The 19,296-nt window shown below is 37.4% G+C and overlaps 1 protein-coding gene across 2 annotated transcripts; it reads right to left on the reverse strand.

Annotated features, from left to right (window-relative positions):
- Positions 1-1,975: 1,975 nt before the first annotated feature.
- On the reverse strand, positions 1,976-9,961 carry GAL (galanin and GMAP prepropeptide). 2 transcript variants are annotated; one of them, XM_017807158.1, is made up of 7 exons: positions 9,851-9,961; positions 9,615-9,695; positions 8,901-8,955; positions 7,895-7,966; positions 7,392-7,478; positions 4,242-4,319; positions 1,976-2,149 (listed from the first exon to the last, which is right to left on the reverse strand). In XM_017807158.1, exons 2-7 carry the CDS (start codon positions 9,693-9,695, stop codon positions 2,097-2,099), a joined length of 426 nt encoding a protein of 141 aa, XP_017662647.1. In that variant the 5' UTR covers positions 9,851-9,961; the 3' UTR covers positions 1,976-2,096. The 2 variants fall into 2 exon arrangements, with proteins under 2 accessions (XP_017662647.1, XP_017662640.1); XM_017807151.1 differs by lacking the exon at positions 7,895-7,966.
- Positions 9,962-19,296: the final 9,335 nt, after the last annotated feature.

Raw genomic sequence — 19,296 nt, forward strand, 5'->3', positions numbered from 1 at the left:
ATAAAACAATAACATTACTGAAATTGTGTAATTGATCCAGAAGAATGCCTCTTTATTGTTTTTTTTCCCTTTGTTTTTGCAAAGATAAGATATGTTAGAGGGTGAAGAAACAAGCTGAAAATTTTACCTGTCTCTGTATATTGGAATATTACCAATATGTGTTTGAATGCAGAAATTAAGTGAAAGTATGTGGACTGCTTTTGGTTAAGTCGGTAATAATATTCTGGTTTCTATAGCATTTTCATATAACAGTGCAGCACAGTGCAAAAGCTTGTGGGCCTCCCTGCTTAGACAGTGCTGTAAATCTTCCTGCTCCCATGAGTTTTTCATTATTTCAAATAATCTCAAATTTCAGAATTTCAAATAAACATTCTAACAGGACCATTCCAACTCTAATGAGCTGACAGTATGGTAATTTTATTAAAGTAATAACTGTTTTCTACTTTTATTCTATTATTTCTAATTTCTTATCCTATTTCAAAAGAAAAGAAATTCAATGCTAATGTGATGTTCCTTTTATTTGATCATAGATTGGGGTGCTCTGCCATAGAAAGATGGCTTGATACTGAGTTCTTCAAATAGATACTGGGTTTTACAGTCAATCAAAGTCCATGGAAGTCAATGAAAATAATGGTCTTGATTTTAGTGAACTCTGCTTCAAGGTTACGGTAGGAAATATGGACATTACTAGTGAAAACGAAAGTTTGGACTTACTGAACTGTATTAATGTACAGAGGTTAAATTTCACTCTATCCTTATTTGACATTTTTGGAAGCCCATAAATTTACCAAATAACGTTGGACTAGCAGCATACATACACTTTGTACAGCAGCACTGTACACTTTTATTACTCTTATAAAAACAAAAAGTGTAATCCAGTGTAACATTGTTGGAAGGGCTTGCTCAGAAGCTCTCTGGATCTGATGAAAAGTGTAGTTTGCACACTTTGGAAAGTGAACATCAGATATGAGATCAGAGGCTGAGTTATTATCAGAGGAAGAGCAAAGCCTGACAAGGTGGGATAGCCATCCAGGTTCAAACTAGACACTAGTGGATTGGCATTTAGAATGTATTTTGCTACGCTAAGAGTGAAAGATGATAAGGTAATAAAGGTCTGCAATATTTCTGTCAGTCGGTGCACTCCAGTGCACTTCAGCATTTTGAAAGGATGATATTTCATTGCACCTTGCAGAGAGGGAAAGTCACCTGAATGTGAAAAACCTTTCCATGGTTCTGTATCCTCTCAAACCTTTCTTCAGTCTTAATATGACATTTATTGTGTACAGGCCTAGCATTCTGGTCCATCAAAGCACTTTTGTGTGGCTTAAGCATGGATTCAAGTGCTTTGCTAGACTCAGAATAAAGCATCTCATAAAATAATTTTTTAATCTTGGAGCAGACAGAAGCATTTCTTCATTAAGGAGTACAGACCCAGTATTCTTGATGCAGGAATCCTACACATATGATTTGTATAAACTTGTACAGAACAGTTAAATTTGTATTGCATCAAGGTATGCTTCAGTCAATGGGCTGGTGTATCACAGGTGAATAATATGGAATTTCTTATGAACATGAGTTTATTTCACGTCTGTGAAAACATGAACGGGAAGTAATGCTTCTTGAAGTACAGAAGTACAGACAGATCTGTGACCTAAAAAGATTCTGCATGGCAGCACCTTGAAGTCATTCTTTTTGTGTTATCTAAAGTACCCAATATATAGTATTTATGTTTTATTTTGCTCTAATATTGCAGAGTATTGGTGCAGTGTAATCTTACAATTTAACCTGGGCTTTGTATATGGTACATTGTGTGCTGGTAGATACTTAATTTTAAAATGAAACAATTTAGTTGCTCTTATTTTTATTTTATCATTTACCTACAGAAAAATTTTACCAAGGCAAAATTATACACTATAACATTGCAGGAGAAGGGGGGAAAAAAAAGCAAAAAAAATTCAACAAACAAACCAGAGGGGAGAATGCCATTTACCATTTATCAGATTAATGCAAACAATACTTCTCAACGTCAGCTCATTTCCATCTTTTGTTTAGAATTCAGTCTAAATTTACACTGCAACAAAATAAAAATACATTCTTCAAGACTGGTTTGTTTCCTCTGGTGTAGGTAGCTTGTCAAGTGCTCCCAACTCTGCAAAAAATTTTAAAAAAAGTTAATTAGCACATATTTATCCTAGCAATTAAGTAATGAAATCCAGTTACAGTAGTATACATTTTTATTACATTTTTGTGCTCTCAACTATAAGAGCAAAATCTTTGAACTTTTCATATTTTAATTCATAAACTCTTGGGTTTTTTCTTTTGAATGTTAATAATATCTTCCTGTTTTAATTTCACCTGTTCTAGAAACAGCAGTGACAGAACAACAATTAAATTATACCTGTTTTATTATGTCAATTGATATTGCTGGATCCCAGTATCTCGAAATATTTAATACTATTTAATTATGGCTGCCATCCTACAGACTGCTCTGTATGGAAGCATTTAAAGCTGGAGGGAAAAATTTTCAAGAAAAAGCGCTGAAGGCCACTTTTAGATCTTGTCAAGATATTTCTTAGCAGTTAAAATATTGCCTTTAGCTTGCAGGTTAAAATTTATGTCTAATCTAACTAACTATTCCCTGAATCTGAATCCTATGAGTGCAAGTTTTCCCCCCACCAAGGAACACTCTAAACCAATATACTTACTGTAGTAAAGTTTCATTTGAGAAAAAATGTTAAAGCATCTCTACCATTAAAAAAATATGTTTTTTACCTGCTAAATCTACAGTTCTGATTTTGTATGAGTTTGTACTAAACCTTGCCAATAAATATTGTTAATATAATGCAATAACACTTTGTGTCTTCTGAAACCTGGGAACATAAGAACTATCTCATGGAAAAGCCATTTTATATGATCTGAAGATTCTTTTTTTTTTTAGTAAGGACAGATAATACCACCATCTTTTCTGAATAAAAGCAGGTGTTTGTCATTACTATCCTAAACAGGGAACCTTGTTTGCTCATTCATTGCAGGGAAGAAGTAACTTGTATTTCTGTGAGATGCATTTTTTTTTCTTGTCCAATTTAGCAGCTTTTTGCCTACTCAGAGCTCATGTGCTTGAGCTCTACTTGTTTTACAACCTTTTTGTTGTGTTCAGATATTGATTTTACTTCCTAGGCTCACAGAGTAGAGTAACAGAATGTTTGGGGCTCTTTCTGCACAGTGGCACAAGAAACAAGCTACTGCATTGTCCACAGTAAACATACAGGCTAATAATCTACTTTACATATATATATATATTTATATATGAATTATTTCAGGCCCTTATTACTAACCATAAAGAGGTTTTGTTTCCGATACAAATTTGATGCAAAAAATACTGGGTTCATACTTTCAGTAAGGAGAATTATTTTGCCTGGGTAGCTACAAATAATTCAGACAACAATGCCAAAAACTGATCCTAGATATGCAAAAAATGAACAGATCTCTTGAAAGTCTCTTTTAATAATGAAATTAAAACACATATGTAACACACAGTTCCACAGCATACACTTGCCCCAAAAATTGCTTATAATTTGTTGTACACAAAAGTAAGAATACAGAAGTTACTGATTTATTGAATTGGTCAACTTTCTGAGACAGAAAAATGCTCAGACATTTTCATTAGAATAATTGTTTTCTACCCATTTTCTTTGCAACTATATATCATATTTGTATACATTTTGCAGACAATTTTAGAAGCCCTGAAGAGGTTTTTGAAAGCTAAAAGTTGTGTATGTTTGCATTTTTTTAAAGCAAAACTAATGAAAACTCAGAAACATACAAGTTTCTTCTTCACTGAATTCTATAATAAAGTTACCATTCTTACAGAATCAGCTGCAAGCCCAACATTACAATTCTTGTCACAATTTTGAGACTTTACAGATATTTTACTAGCAGCATTTTGAGCTATTTGCCAACGTTCATCTTAGTGTTGTTGCAATTTTATGATACACCTTTATTGTGGAATACATGCAAAAAGGGAGAGGTATTTCTTGTGCCACTAACAAGCGACCGAATGGTATAAGAATTCTGCTACATCAGATATTCATTGACCTGTAGTTTTGCATACTAGCTGTGTGTGTTCCCAAGGTGCTGTTCAAAATCTTGCACACTCAAATCTGCAGCAGACTGGTACACTCAGGGATACTCTTGTGTTCTCAGTACCAGAAGCTGTGAAAGGTTAAAGGGCATTCACTAACCTTTAAGATGCAAGTAAGTCAAAAATTCGATTACTGTACGCATAATGTTTTCATCAGACAGTGGTCTTCCAAGATTCCCTATAAAACAAGTTGGTTGTCACTTAGTGTTACATGGTATGAAGATACATTTTATGTGACATCTCAGCTAAGTTTGTAAGTACTCTGAAAATAAGCTACCTGAAATGCCTTCTTCCTTAAAATCTTTAATGGAAAACCTCATTTCAGGGAAGAGTGAAGCCCCTTTAAGGGTGGTAACTGCACTTCTCAGAATCAAAATTGCCCAGCTCCATATGCCATTGCTGCATATCAGCTGCTTTGACACCTTAATGGTCACAGTGTTCAGAGTTCTGATGCAGAAAAGTTTTCCTCAGTCCTCAACTCTCTCGTGTCCACTAACCTGAGACTGAAGGGATAAGGTTAAATTTAATTGACAAATTCGTCACCTTCACAAAACAGTTAAAAGTTCTTCACATAGCCTGATTTTGTTCCAAATAAGCCTCTTGAGTGATATAGAAGTGATTTGTAGCCCAAAAGCTGGGCCTGGGTGTCTTTCTAAAAGCCCAGAGAGGTATGTTTTTACACAGGTATCTAAACCAATATACTCGTCTCTGATCTAGTGAAAATAGGCCTTTTGATGCTATTTTAATGGCCTAATGGAGTCCTGGGAGCTTGTTATTGCACTTTAGGAGGCTGAGAAGGATGCTTTCTGTATCTGTTAATGCAGAAAAAAAAAAAAAAAAAAAAAAAGAGAGGGAGAGGGGGGAAGGGAAGACATCTTGCTTTTTTCCAACCGGATGGAGAATTGTCCTGTATTAGAGAACAAATGGCAAGTAATTGCCCCAAGATTTTTAGTTCTCTGCATAGAGATGGGTGCCAGTACCAACAGCCCATTATCACATCACTGACAATACTGTCCTACCAGATAGAAGGCAGATGGAGCTCTGCAAAACAAATTAAAAAAACATTGATGAGAGTTGAAGGGACACAAAAGTTTTTGGTATCTTGAGAATAAGCATTTGAGAATGTATTTAACGTGCTTGCAGCTAGAAGTCTTGTCTTCCAGTCTTTGAACTGACACAAAGATGTTGCTATTATTTACATTAGTAATACTTGCATTATTTGAATTTTTCCTTAACTTTTTTCCCCCACCTAATCTGTTATAGAATTTTGTTATGGTTATTATATTAGTCACTTTCTGACCCAAATTTTATTACCAATGTGATATTCATTGGATAAATATTTTTCTTAAGTGGCTTGGGCATATTGTACTTGTGTATTTCTCTATACTCTGTGACTGACCTTATTTCTGTATAAAATAAGTTAAATAAGTAAAAAAAAAAAATTATGATCTTGTAATTTGAAGATTTGACTAATTATGCTCATTGAAGGCTGTTTTGTAGTGATCTTTTATTTTTCTGGACCTAGTGTTAAGTCCCTAATACAGCTTGCAAGTTCTTCTAGGTTATCTGGAGAGCTTACGAATTTTGCAGCATTCCTTCAGGGAGAGAGCACAGTCCTTTGCATTAATTCTTTTACAGCAATAATGTGTGTATATTGCCATTTTAAAGTGCCTATGTAAATAATCAGAAAAAATTAACTAAAAAAAAAAAAAAAATCTTCCTTTTCAATTAAAATAAGATTCTGACTACCTTTTGCCTTTTTTTTGTTTGTTTTTGTATTTAAATCTCCTTTGGGTAGGAACTCTGTAATAAACTTCAGCTTCAAAGAAAACTTTTCATAAGAGAAAAGCATGAGGTTCATAGCAGAGGCAGCAATATGAGTTTCCAGTCTAATCCTGACATGTTTGGTTGGGTTTACCTGTAATTGTGGAGGCACAACAGTATCTGGCAAAAGAGTTCCATAAATCTAAGAGTTCATATTCCTGCAAAGGATCCAATATATCCACTAATGGCAACATGTTGCAATGCGAACTCCATTGTTAGATTACAACCACCTTCCTTTCACATTGTTTCTGACTGGCAAAATATTATTTTTACACCAGCGTTTGAAAAAGTGGGTGCTTCCTCTTTTTTTTTTTTTTTCCTTAAAAACAAACAAACAAACAAAAAAAAACAAAACCAAAACAAAACAAACAAAGCACAGCACCAAAAAACCACCACACACAAAACCACACTATGTAACTATGTACCAGAACTAAAAAGTCATTCAGAAAATGGAAACAACTAAGAAATGTATTGATGTTACTCTTTTCTTTAGAAAGTAAGTAAGTCTATGAGATAGCAATCAAGTATATTACCTATATTTATGAAGTTATTTAGTGTTAACTACACTTGCATTGTGCTGGGTATATTTAAAATAGCCTCCAAAAGCTCTGTCCTCCCCCACTAGTGCAGTGATGAATGCAATAGTACTCAAGTAAGTACTGTGGTCACTCTTTAACAGTCTAAAGATGAGATTCATACCAGCTCACTTTAGATGTTTGCAGCAGGTTTAGTTTCTCCTCAGGAGAAAGAAATAGGCTTTTCTAGAAGTTTCTGCAACTTATCCTGAAATAGGTGTTTAAAATAAAGCTAAAAATTGTCAGCTTCTCTTCATAAAGGAAATCTAGACATACATTAGAGGCCTGGCTTTGTATGAAAAATCCAGAACTAAGCTGCATCCTTTTCATTGATATTTACTAAATTCTGACACATGCAATATCAAAACATTATGTTGACTTGACTTCAGTTGCAACCAGATCCTCAGTCTTTTGTGATGATAATCCACTTTGCTTAAACAGTGGAAATATTGAGACTTTATATTTTTTTGAGCTTTTGTTACTGAAAAATGCCTTTGTCAACTCACTTCTTTGCTGAGAAAAAAAAACCCTTGAGTGTCTAAGGTGACATTTGAAATACTTATTTGAACATATGAAAAGAAAAAAAAAGATTTTTTCAAAGCAATATGACCTATCATACCTTTAAAGCAACAATATTATCTAAGTGCCTAGGAAAACGCACCATGTTTTAAACTATGACCATACAAAGAACACACCAAATGGCCAAAAGTCACTTTTCTTCCTTTCACGTGTTTATTGGGATTTCTGTTAAAGTGCAGGAATAGCCTTGTATCTAGGTAGTCAGTTAATAGTAAATAAATTGCAAATCATTAAAAACAAATCAACAATAGTGGCTTTCAGATTTTTGTTACCTGCTTTAATATCCTCATCAAGCTGTATTTCACGTTTACCAGTGAAACCATGCTTATCATTAAAAGATCTGTGGTTATCTACTGCATCTGATAAATTAAAAAACAAAACAAAAAAAAAATCAGAGGAGTTAATTGACTTAACAACCGCTTTTATTACATTTTTTGCTTTTCATGAATTTCAGTGAAAAGATCATGATGGGCAGTTTTGATGTACAAAATTACAGAGAAGCAGTTAATGTGTCATTAAATAAAATAACCTTTCTTGTAAATTTGTTCTTATGATTTATCTTGTTTACAGACCCAGACCTGTGCTACATACTTGCTGAAGCTATTACTGAATTTAGAAGAAGTTGTAAAGAAAATGTAAGCCTGTACATCTGCATGTAAACTGGGAAGTTGCTTTTACTATTCTCTCCCTTATCTGTAAGAAAATGTTGCTGATGAGTTTGCTCAAAAGAAAACTGCAGGTAGTTTACATGAATAACCTTCAGAAACTATCTTACATGCCCCTGGTGCCTCTTCTCTCCCCCTTGCAATGGGCATTTCCTTTATCAGTAAAAGCTGATCAATACGACCTGAAACAAAGGATGATTCCTATTATCCAGTCTTAGATAAATGGCACTTAGATAAATGGCACATTTCCCCGCAGTATTTTTTTCCCATTTGCTTAGACCTGCTTCGAAGTAAATATACTTCCAGACATTTACAGTACCAGTTAATATATTTAAGATGCATAAAGCTTTTCTTTTTTTTTTAGGTATCCTTAGGGTTAGCTGAAGAGAATGAAGAAAGTCATAGTAAGTGTCCGTAGTATTTGTCTATGTATTACTGAGACTGAAGATAGAGAAACATTGGTAATGACTGTTATTACATTGACAAGAACAGGTAAAAAGATAAATATTTGAGACTAGCCCTGCATTACTTTTCTTATAATCTGCATTTGTAATCCAGTGTTCCTGTATTTTGAACACTTTTATCTTAATTTTTCACAGTCATAAGTTTGCATGTTATTGTTTTATTTTATCGTGCTTTAATTAAAAAAAAAAATGTAGTATAATAAAGCCAAGTGGTGAAACAATTTTAGAAAAGATTTAAAGGTGAAATCTGAAATACATAGGAAAGTGCCAAATGTCACATCTTGTCATTCTTCCCTTGACATAAGATGATATAAGATGATACAAGATTTTGTAACACTTCCTGTGGTGAAGAATTTGTCATATGAAAATTACAGTCCAGAAGCACAGAGTGAGCACAAATGTTTCTGGACATAAAGCCTCAGGTCACGACTCTGCTTTAGAAAAGAACAGCTGTTGTTTAAGACAATTCTATCATAGGCATGTAACAAGCATCTAAACAAATATTTTCCCAAATGAGTTTCTTCATCCTTGAAGGTTTAGACAAAATTGCTGTACACAGAAAAGTGAATAGCACACTACAGGAAACAGATTATAAGAAAAACCCCACAACTTTTGCATTTTGATATAAAGAAAAAAAGAGTGCCTTACTTACGTGGCCCGAGTAAATAACCAGCACTATTCAAAGTCCAACCCCTTTTTTCTTTTGCCTTAAAAAAAAAAAAGCAAGTATGTTATTACATGACCTACACAGTGTCAAATGTCAAAAGGACATTCTGTTAGCAGAGTCTTCCAAAGGCTCAAAATCAAGAAAAAATTGTAAAAAAAAAAAAAAGTAAAACAAACAAAAAAGCCAAACATATTGAAGTAAATATTAATGGTGAACTCTTGCCCCCTCCCCATCTAAGTCTACAGTTTTGCTATTGACATCCATGTCTATATGAAGATATGAACTCAGTATGAAGATTTCACACCATGTAAGTGAAACTGCAAATCAGACTTCAGAGGCAGAAATTTTGCCTTTATGCTTCAAGTTTTTATTACCATCTTAACAGACAGCAACGCTTTCTTTTAATTGCTTAGATTTACATGACAGCCTCTTTATAAAAAGAACCCCTATGTACAACCACCTTTTCTGAGTCAGATGGGATGTCCATTCAATTTTGGTCTACAAACTAGACACCCTTTTATTCATAGTATTTACTACAAGGGAGCTAGTACTTAAAATCTCCAAATTCTTAGCTAAGAAAACACCTAGTTTATAGCCAAACGGGTTTGAGTGCTGCATCTTTTGCAACTGCTGTCTAAATACAGCGTATATACCTGGGAGGTTTATAGCTACTTTGGCACCTGAGACACGGATACTTACTGAGAAAACCAGCCCAAATGTTTCCGAGAGGGTGGCACCAAGGATTAAAGACAGAAACAGGAAACTAGCGCACCTCTGCATCTGGAAAGAAACCGCACGAGGGTAAACGCTCTGCCTTCCCCAGCGCACAGGAGACTCCTCGCCGCGGGTAGGAAGTGCGGGTGAACCTTCCTGGCTCTGGTTACCCAGGCTCGGCACCCAAATTCCCACTGGGAGAAGGGTCGAGAGGGGAGTACCTTGAGCTGGGGCGCGGCGCTCTGCCTCTCGCAGTGCTCTTCCTGACGTGTCCCACGGCGGGCACTCACTGCATGGCCACAGCCCGAGTGCGAAGCTGCGCCCACGCTCCGCTCCCGACGCCCTTTATGGGCTGCGGCACCGCCGCGCCGGGGGAGCCAGAGCCGCCCACTCCCCGCTCCCCCGCCTCCCCCGGGTCATTTCCCCCTCGCCACCCACTGCATTAGGAAGGGCAGAAATTACAGCAATCCAATTAGAGGTACTTGGAAGCACGACGCAGGCTGCCGGGAGCTGACAGCGCGGACAATTATCTCTTGTTACCGCGGATTTGGGAAGGCTGGTGGGCAGCGAGGGGAGCTCTGAGCTGGGCAGGGAGAGGGGTCAGATCTGGGTAGCCTGGCCTGCGCCTGTCGCCCGCTGCAGCTGCTCGAGGGCTCGGGAGTGGAGGGGGGTGAAGAAAGTGTAAAGTGAATACAAATCGCTTTACAGATCACTTTAAAGTGATCACAGACAGGTACAGGAGCAGCGCTAAATACAAATGCCTGCGTGTGATGCTGGTGAGCAAGATTCACCGTGTTTGGGGTTTGCGTTTGGGAATACTGAGGACTTCAAGCAGTTTTGCCCTGCTTGCGATCCCCGGAGCTCCCTGTGGTCCAGGCCACTCGTGGCCTCTGAAAATCCCTTTGACTCATGCCCCGTGCTCTAGCATCAGAATAAAAGGAACTGCCAAAACTCTTACTGTAGTTCCTTGTTGCTCTCTTATCTGAGATTGCACTTTTTTAAGATTATATGAGAAAGGCTAGGGATTCAGCTCTCTCCAGTGATTAGACTAGCCCTGGCCTGTTAATTTACAACCAGTGGAGTTTCACCAATTTGCTTATCTTAGTTGTAGTTACAGCTGGCATTGAGATGTGCAAAATTGAATTACAAGACAGAGATTCCAATATTAGTTCCTTTTTTTCCCCCCAGCCAAATTGTATTTGCTCTACAACAAATTAGTTTATTCACTAAAAGTCCCTCAAATTCATCTTTGAGTAAGAAGAGCGTCACAGATGTTGCATAGAATAAGTTATACTTACAGTTCCTTTTTCTGAAGCTCCTTTTACAAAGTGTATACATGAATTTGAATGTGGAGCCAAGACAGCTATTGAACAATGCAATACACTTATCATTCACCACTTTAAAAGCAAACTTCTTTTTACTTCAGTGTAGCATAATATTCATAATCCAAGCAAGAAGCAGAAGCTGTGTCTTTTATTTCTATTTCCTACCCTCTTTTGTCAGGTGCAGTAGAGTTATAATAGTCTAGCCTCGTCTTTGGGTGTCTGATCAAAAACTGCTTGGATAAAGTCTATTTTATGCAATTCTTAAATGTTAATGGAGCTAAATGGGGAAGCTCAACTTCGTAGATTTTATTTGATACTTTTTATCATTTGCTAAGGACATTCAGCCATTACATGATCTTCACAATTCAGATTAGATAGATCTGGAAAATAACAATATGATTTTTGCAAAGTGTTCTTTACCTTATCAAAAGTGCACTTTTGTCTGAAATTCTCTAGCTTTCAGCTGTTAACTCCCACAAGGTAATTTTTGAAACTTGAAGCTTCTTTGTGAGACAAAATGTTTTCTTGTGTTATTTGAATAAAACCCCAGAAGTTATATGAAAAGATGTCAAATTTTACATTCAAACAGTGTTACAAAAACGTGTTAATTCTCTTATCTTTGACTACAGTTTTGTGCTTCGTGTCCTGTAAAAGGTATTTGAAACAATTTATTTGAACCTGCGGGTTTTATTCTGATTTTTCACCACAGTACTTGCACCTTCCTGTGAAATTACAGAGTAAAATGATCTCTTTATCTCCAATAGAGTCAGATGCAAAATAAAACCTCTCTGTATACTGAAAGGCTTAATCCATCACTTGCCCATCATACTTTTTGTCTAAATGTATCTTTATGCTAGTGTCGATTAAATAATTTTATCACTCATTCCTACAATTGATGTTCTCATTCCCTCAATTTTCCTTGTCAAGAATGCTATTAGTCTTTTTTTATTCCATAGGAATTTTAAATCTCACTATTCAGACAAAAGCATTAGTCTGAAGCCTGCCTCTTCTAGCTTAGCTTGACAAATGGCCACCTCTGTGACTACACAGTTTGTTTTTATTGAGGAGACCCTTCAATGTACTAGTTCTTCCACTGATTTATTTCTTGTTTGGTTAATTGCAAAAGCTTAATGCAATTTGCAGTACCTGTTAGGTTATGCCCAGTCCTTCCAGAGATTCACTGTCATATAAACTCTCAATGAAGCTTATCTAAAATTTACTCAAGCCAATAGAACAATAAACATTGATAACAAAACTGTCTCTGATGTCTCTAAATTGATACAGGAAAGACAGGAGTACCATTGCTTGTCTCACACAACATGTACTCTCTACATGTAACTGTATATACATGATTGTAACTGCATTTCAAAATTAAAAAAAAATCAACAGTGGAAAATACTGGTTTCAGCCAGAGACAAAAACTTTGAATTTTTAAGGAAAATATAATATGGATTAAGTAAGTGACCATATTGAAACATTGGACTTGGGAAATAAAACAATTTCCTTTTTGTCATTGGAGATTTTATTTTGAGAACAAACAATAAATCCTAATGATTTTACCACGCATTTAATGGTAAAAAATTCTCCTTTATACAATTGCTGAGGTAGGATGTCCCATTTAAATTTACATTAACAAAAAACATAAACTATCCAGAATGGCTACCTTGTATAGTATTCAGGAAAAACACTGAATAAAAGTGGATTTTGCATTATATTTTCAAAGGGTCTGGTGTTGCAGTGGCTCTCTTCACTGTTAAGCTTATTGAGAGATAATGAATGAAGCAGGAAAAGTGTGTCTGCTATTTCTGTTTTGAAGTTATATAGCCAGGTTTGTTTTCACCAACTCACCAATGAATAATAAACCCAAATATTAGAAACTACTGCAGTCACAGTGATGTCCATCTGCACAAAAGATGAGTCAGATTTTTTCTACTTCCCAGGCAACATCAAGTGTGACTGTATGGTTCAAGACCTTTTTCCAGTATGTACATGAAACCTCTAACATAACATGAACAATGGCAATGGATTCTAGGCTTGGGAGATAAGTTACCAGAAAAATTTGTCTCCCCTACACTGGAGTAATTCCAATGAAATACCAACATTACAGAAGGTAAGGGCTTTATTGGAGGAGTGTCATCATCTAGCTAACTAGAAATGATTCTTTGCAGAAGTTTGAAGATGTCTATCTTTGAATCCTATTCAATATTTACCAGTGATCACTAACACATAGTGACACCAATAATTTTGTTACTGTCTTTTCTGCATTGGAAACAATTTTAGCTTTTTGAGATCAGTGTTTGAACCCTGAATACAGAAATTTATCAAAACTGAGCATGGGAGAACACAAATGCAGGACTTTCTGTGGCTAAATCTGAGTGGGAAAGGCACAAATGTCTTTCTAACAGAGCATGGACGCTGACAGATCTGAATATCCAAAAGCAACAAGGCATTCCAGTTGCCACCAAGGCTGTGAATTGCTTCACTGATGTAAAGATTTAATGCCATTTTGGTGGTAAATGAGGGTATTGTCACAAAGCCGAAAAGTTATTTAAAGGGATTTTTTCTGTTCAACAACATTACACCACTCCTCAGTATTTGCATCTCAGCCTCTCATTGTCAGCCTAAGCAGAGATAAGTTGAAGATGATACTGTTTGCATTTATCTGAAGATGACATAGAACTTCAATATGCAACTATAATTTTGAAAGTAGTTTGCTCTTTAAGTCTTCAAGAAACCTCTTGATTATGTTTTCCCTCATATGTATAGAACTACTTTTTTCTTTAATGGATGTAGAGCAGAGAACATGTTGTTGTGTTTGGGGGGCTTTTTTAAAAATAAATGTAGTAATAAGAAAAGGGTCATTTCCTTCATCCTTCCAAATCCTTTGCTATTGTTTTTTCCCATTTTCCCATTTTGTAGTTTCTATGAAATGTAGGCAATTTTCACTGAGTGAATCTGTTGCACCTTTTACCACCTCAGTGTCAAATAGAACTAAATCTTATAGATACCTTCTCAATTAAAGGCTGTTTTCTGTTCTGAATTACACTGATATCAGCCAATAATTTCCTATTATTACATCGATCAGTGTGCTGCCAGATCTATTATTCACAAATATATATAATTGCATCAAAAGCGTGACTATCATGTATTAGATCATTTCGTGTTTTTTAAAGATGATTTTTGGTTCAAGAAGCATGGTGATTTTAGACTAAATGTGTATATATATGAAAAAGAAACCACAGAATAAAAACTTCAGGGAAAAATTCTGGAATTTAATTACTGTAAACATCAATAATATTGTGAGAAATAAGAAAAAAGCCCACTTAATCTTGATGCCTGCTCCATAAAACTTACAGGAGAATAATGTATCCATTTGGTTAAAATTAGCCAGTAGGTTCAAACCTATCAAGGACAGATTTCTAGCCAGCACAAAGACATAAGCTTCATTTCCTAAAGAAGTCACAGGCTCTCTTGATGACACTGTATATGCAAAAAGAAATGAGAATTTGAAATATTATAAGAAACACCATTTTCAAGGGTTTCCAGTACTAACAGTGGTAGATCAATAGATTGCACACCCTACTACCATTCCTAGCCTGTGTCTCCCCAGAACACTTCTATTTGAGCAAAGTGGTTCTGTGCAGAAGCCTCACTGAAACTCCAGAAACCCACTGCTTCAGCTATTTTCTTTGTAGGCCAAATAGAAGGATGGTACAGAGCCATTGCCCCTCTCAGAAGTAAACACAGGATCTCAACTCTGTAAGAGGCTGAGTTAGGCTCTCAGCTCCTGCTAATATTAGAGCTCAGCCTCTTTGGAGGCAGTAAATCTGTCTGAGTCCTGCAACAGCTGGGAACCTCTGACTCAAAGGGCAGATTCAGGATTTATAGTTGCAGAGGCTCCTTTACCAAGTTCTGAATTCCAAAGCTTACCTGAAGGAAGTTGGTTCTTGGCTAAGGTTTCCATTTAATTCCTCACTCACCAGTGACCCTCCTTTGAACAGTAAATTCAGTGGAAGCTCACTCCTAACTTTTCTCAGTAAAATTAATGCCTACCCCACTGATGAAAATCATGCGAGCAACTACTAAGGTCACCAAAAGTTGAGAAGCTCTTCTTATTTAAAGGCAACAAAGATCTGAAGCAGCTTGTCTGCGCCTCTTGCTCAATGTGAAACCATGTGCCTATTATCATTTTAGTTACTGAGGTACCTATGTGAATAGCTCTGTGCAGATGCATCAAACCAATATGATTTTTTCCATCACGTGAAATAATCTCTTATATTTTGTGCATTTTAATGTTAAACAACCTGAAGATTCACTGCTTTTAAAAAATCTTGTCTATGTTAAAAATTGTATTCGTTACTTATTTGAAAACAATATCATCATGATTCAATTAGAATTTCTGTAGTGGCTTTGAAAGCTCTTATAATGTGCTTAAAAAGCATAATGCAAAAGGTTCCTATTATTAAATTGTAGTTTTGCATTTAAATCACAATGAAAACAACATTCTGCAAATATTGAAATATTTGTATGGGACTTTATTTCAGCATCACTAGATGAGTTAATTCTGCAAAATATAAATAATTACCACACATTTTCTTAAACTGTATTTTAGACTGGAAATTAAAATGGATTAACCAACACAGGGTGAGGCAGTTCCTACAGAAAGGCACACAGGAAGGGCTGTGCACACTGCCAGTTATTGGGTTGCTGCCTGCTCTGCTCAACCACAGGTTTAAGCTGCAAGCTCATGGTCACCCCAGCTCGCTGCTGGCTGTGCAAGCCTACCCAGCAGTTTGAGGTCTCCAGGTAATTAGAAGGGTTATTAGGCAATGCTTTGCAGTTGTCAGAAGCATGGTGGTCGAGACCAGGCAGGGACTGCACTACTGCAGCAGACAGCAATCAGCTACCTAGGTCAGACTAGTCTGGAAGGAGTGAAGGGCAGCCACCCAGACAGATCTTTGCTTCGTATAAGAGGAGCTGCTGTCCAGGTGAAGGGCTGCAAAGATTGCACCTCTCCTCCTGGGGGGGAAGGGTGGAAGCAAAAGCTGTGCTCCAGTGGAGTCCCTCAGGAAGGAGGTGTAGGAACGCAAAAAGAAGTTAACAGGCTGTACGGTGTGAGGGAGTGGGAACCAGAGTATTATTTGAAACTTTGGAAGAAGAAATAGTAGTGCTCTTTGGCACTGACATCTAAGGACTACCAGACAAACAGTTTCCACACTGAATAAGCAATACTTTGGAGAATGAGGCCCCATGGTCTTTGGTGCCCCGTAGGAACAAGCTACCACTTCACACTCCTTCCTCGTATGTACCAAGCAACAACAGACATGAAGCCTTGGTGGTGGACAATGACAATGAGCAAGAGTCACAGGGAGAAATGGCACCAGCAGCACACATGAGAAGCTGCAAAAGGAAGCAGCGAGTGCGTGACTGCTGAGAGGCACAGAGGCTCCCATCTGTCAGCCTGCTAAACAGGGAGGAGCTGTTTGCTGCTTGCCAGGAGCCAAGACACAGAATATCACAGAGAGACTGCCACAAAGGCTTTAAAGCACAGACTGCTCTCCACTGCTTCTTTTCTGTGTGGGCACCAATGATAAAGCAAAACCTGGGCAAGATTAATCAGAACTTCAGAGCCCTGGGGGCACAAGTGAAGCAGACAGGTGCCCAAGGGATCTTCTCCTCTGTCCTGCCAGTCAGAGACGGGGTGCAGGCAAAGGTCTACACATCATGCAGATCAACAACTTGTTTCAACACCAAAAAGGGCTTTGGTTTCTATGATCACAAGACATTCTTTGATGAATACAACCTATTGGAGAGAGAGAATCCATCTCTCTAGAAAAGGGAGACGAATCTTTGTTAGCAGGTTGGCTGCTTAAGTGAATCACAATTTAAACTAATGAACTTGCAGGATTGTGTCCACAGCTGTGACACTTGCACGTTCATAATCATGTTGGATGTCTGCACCTACCAGGGTAGTGAGAAATACTCCCTCAGCTATCTCTAAGTACAAAAACCCTAAGACCAGCCATCTCAAGTGAATGTATACCACTGCACACAGTCTGGGTAATAAACAGGAGAAACTGAAGCTCCATGCTCAGTCAGAGTTATGATGTCATGGGAATCACAGAAATTTTGTGGGAAAAGTCAAATGACAAAGACCACAATGGATGGCTGCAAACTCTTTCAGAAAAATAGGAAAGGAAGAAGAAGAGGTGGCGTTGCACTTTCTATAAAATAGAAATGTGAGTGTATGGTACTGAGGTATGGAGACCACAAAAATTCTATAGAATGCCTTTGGATCAAAATTAGAGGGATTGTCATCAAAGAGAATCTTAATTAGGTAGCCTCCCAATCAGGATGATGAGTCAAATGAAAGCTTACTTTGTCTGCCTAAGGTAGTGATGGGCCAACAAATTCTGGTCCTCATGGCTGGCTTCAATTACCTGAATATTTGTTGGGAAAACAAATGGTGGTGCACAAGTCACCCACTGGGTTCCTGGAATGCACTGGGGACTCCTTAGTGGTGGACATGCCAACTGAGAACAGTGCATTGCTACATTTACTGCTCACAAACCAGGAAGTTTTACTTGACAGCTTAACTACTCGTGGTAGCCTTGAATACAGTGATCATAACATTGTGAAGTGTTGAGCACATGAAAATTCAGTAGTAGGATAAAGACCCTGGATTTTAGGAGAGCCAACGTCAATACTCTCTGAGCCAAGCTGTGAGGGATTTCATTGGAAGCATCCATGAAGGGGAAAGGAGCTTGGAGTTCTTTAAGAAGACAAGGAGCAAAAAGTATAAGCTGTGCTGGGAGAAGTTTCATTTTGATACAAGAAAGAAATTTTTTATGGTGAAAACAATCAATATCCCAGAGCCTTAGTGGAGTCCCTATCACTGAAGTCAAGTGGTCAGGATGCTAGATAATAGATGATTTTTTGAGATCCCTTCCAACCTGGACTAAATTAAAACAAGTGAGTCATCAAATTATATGTACTAAAATGAAGATCCCTAAGAAAACAGGTCAGTGCTTTCAGGGCTTTTACTTTTTAACAGGACACAATGCCAACTGCTTCATTAACAAGGATGTTGCAACATTATAATACAAAAAGCCTCACAAGTAAGGATTTCAGACATAAAACACATTCACAGTTATGCAAAAAAGAGCTTTAAAATGATACTTAGATATCGAATATTTTCAAAAAATATTTTTATATTACATTCATTTAAATGTAAAAAGAAAATAGCATGTTAAAAGATAGATATTGAGCTACAAAATACAATTTTGTAGCTTGGTTGTTACTGGGTTTTATTTTATTAAAGGACAAAATAGAATTAGCATGATGATATTACACAGCCTTCATTATCCTACTATAAATGCACCCAATTAGTCTTTTTCTGCTTTGATAAGAGATAACCCATTCCATCTTACAGGCTTACCGTGTAATTTGAAAACGGGTTAGGGAAATTTTGGTGAAAAAGCCCTTCTTGTTGTCCTTGACATTCCCTACGAGGTTTAATTCCAAGTGGACTTTAGCTTTCCTCATCACATCCCTGCATACTCTGACAACCTTCCCATATTCCTCCCAAATAGCCTGTCTCTTTTTCCACATTCTGTAAACTTCCTTCTTCCTTTCAAGTTTTGCGAGAAACTCCTTATTCATCCATGCACATCTCCTGCCCTCCTTTGCTTGATTTCTTATTCATAGGGAAGCATCAATCTTCAGCTTGGAGGAGGTGATGCTTGAGCATCACTTGGAGCAGCTCACTTGGACCCCTCTACCTTCTATATCCTTAACCCATGGGATTGCTCCAAGTAGGTCCTTGAGGGGGCCACAGTTAGCTGTCCTGAAGTCAAGGGTTGTAATCCCACTTATCTCCCAGCTTCCTCCATGCCGTATCCTGTACTCCACCATTTCATGGTCACTGCAGCCAAGGCTGCCCCCAGCCTTCACATGGCTAATGACTGGACTTGATGATCTTGAAAGGCTCTTCCAACCTTAGTGATTCCATGATTTTATGATTCTGTGTTTCCCCAACCAGTCCTCCTTTGTCAGTACAAAGTCCAGCAACACACCTCTCTGCGTTGGCTCCTCCACCACATGTGTCAAAGCATTGTCATCAGTGCTCTGCAGGACCTTCCTGGGCTTCTGTGTGCCCATCTGAGCTGTTCTTCCAGCAGAGGTCAGGCTGATTTTAAGTCCCCCATGAGAACCAGGCCCTGTGACTGTGAGACTCCTTCCAGCTGATTGTAAAAGTCTTCATTGACTTCTCCTGATGAGGTGGCCTGTAGCAAACACCCACAGCAGTGTCACCCACATTGGCCTGACCCTGAATTCTTACC

This window comes from Lepidothrix coronata, unplaced genomic scaffold (genome assembly GCF_001604755.1).
Source record: "Lepidothrix coronata isolate B3197 unplaced genomic scaffold, Lepidothrix_coronata-1.0 Scaffold1, whole genome shotgun sequence".
Taxonomy (NCBI): Eukaryota; Metazoa; Chordata; class Aves; order Passeriformes; family Pipridae; genus Lepidothrix; species Lepidothrix coronata.

Excerpts from the sequence above, each read along its gene's own strand:
- GAL (XM_017807158.1), bottom strand. The coding sequence starts at position 9,695 with ATGCAGAGGTGCGCTAGTTTCCTGTTTCTGTCTTTAATCCTTGGTGCC. Across the intron at positions 8,956-9,614 it reads CATTTGGGCTGGTTTTCTCA|GCAAAAGAAAAAAGGGGTTG; the intron begins GTAAGTATCCGT and ends TTTTTTTTTAAG. Across the intron at positions 4,320-7,391 it reads TGATGAGGATATTAAAGCAG|GGAATCTTGGAAGACCACTG; the intron begins GTAACAAAAATC and ends CTTGTTTTATAG.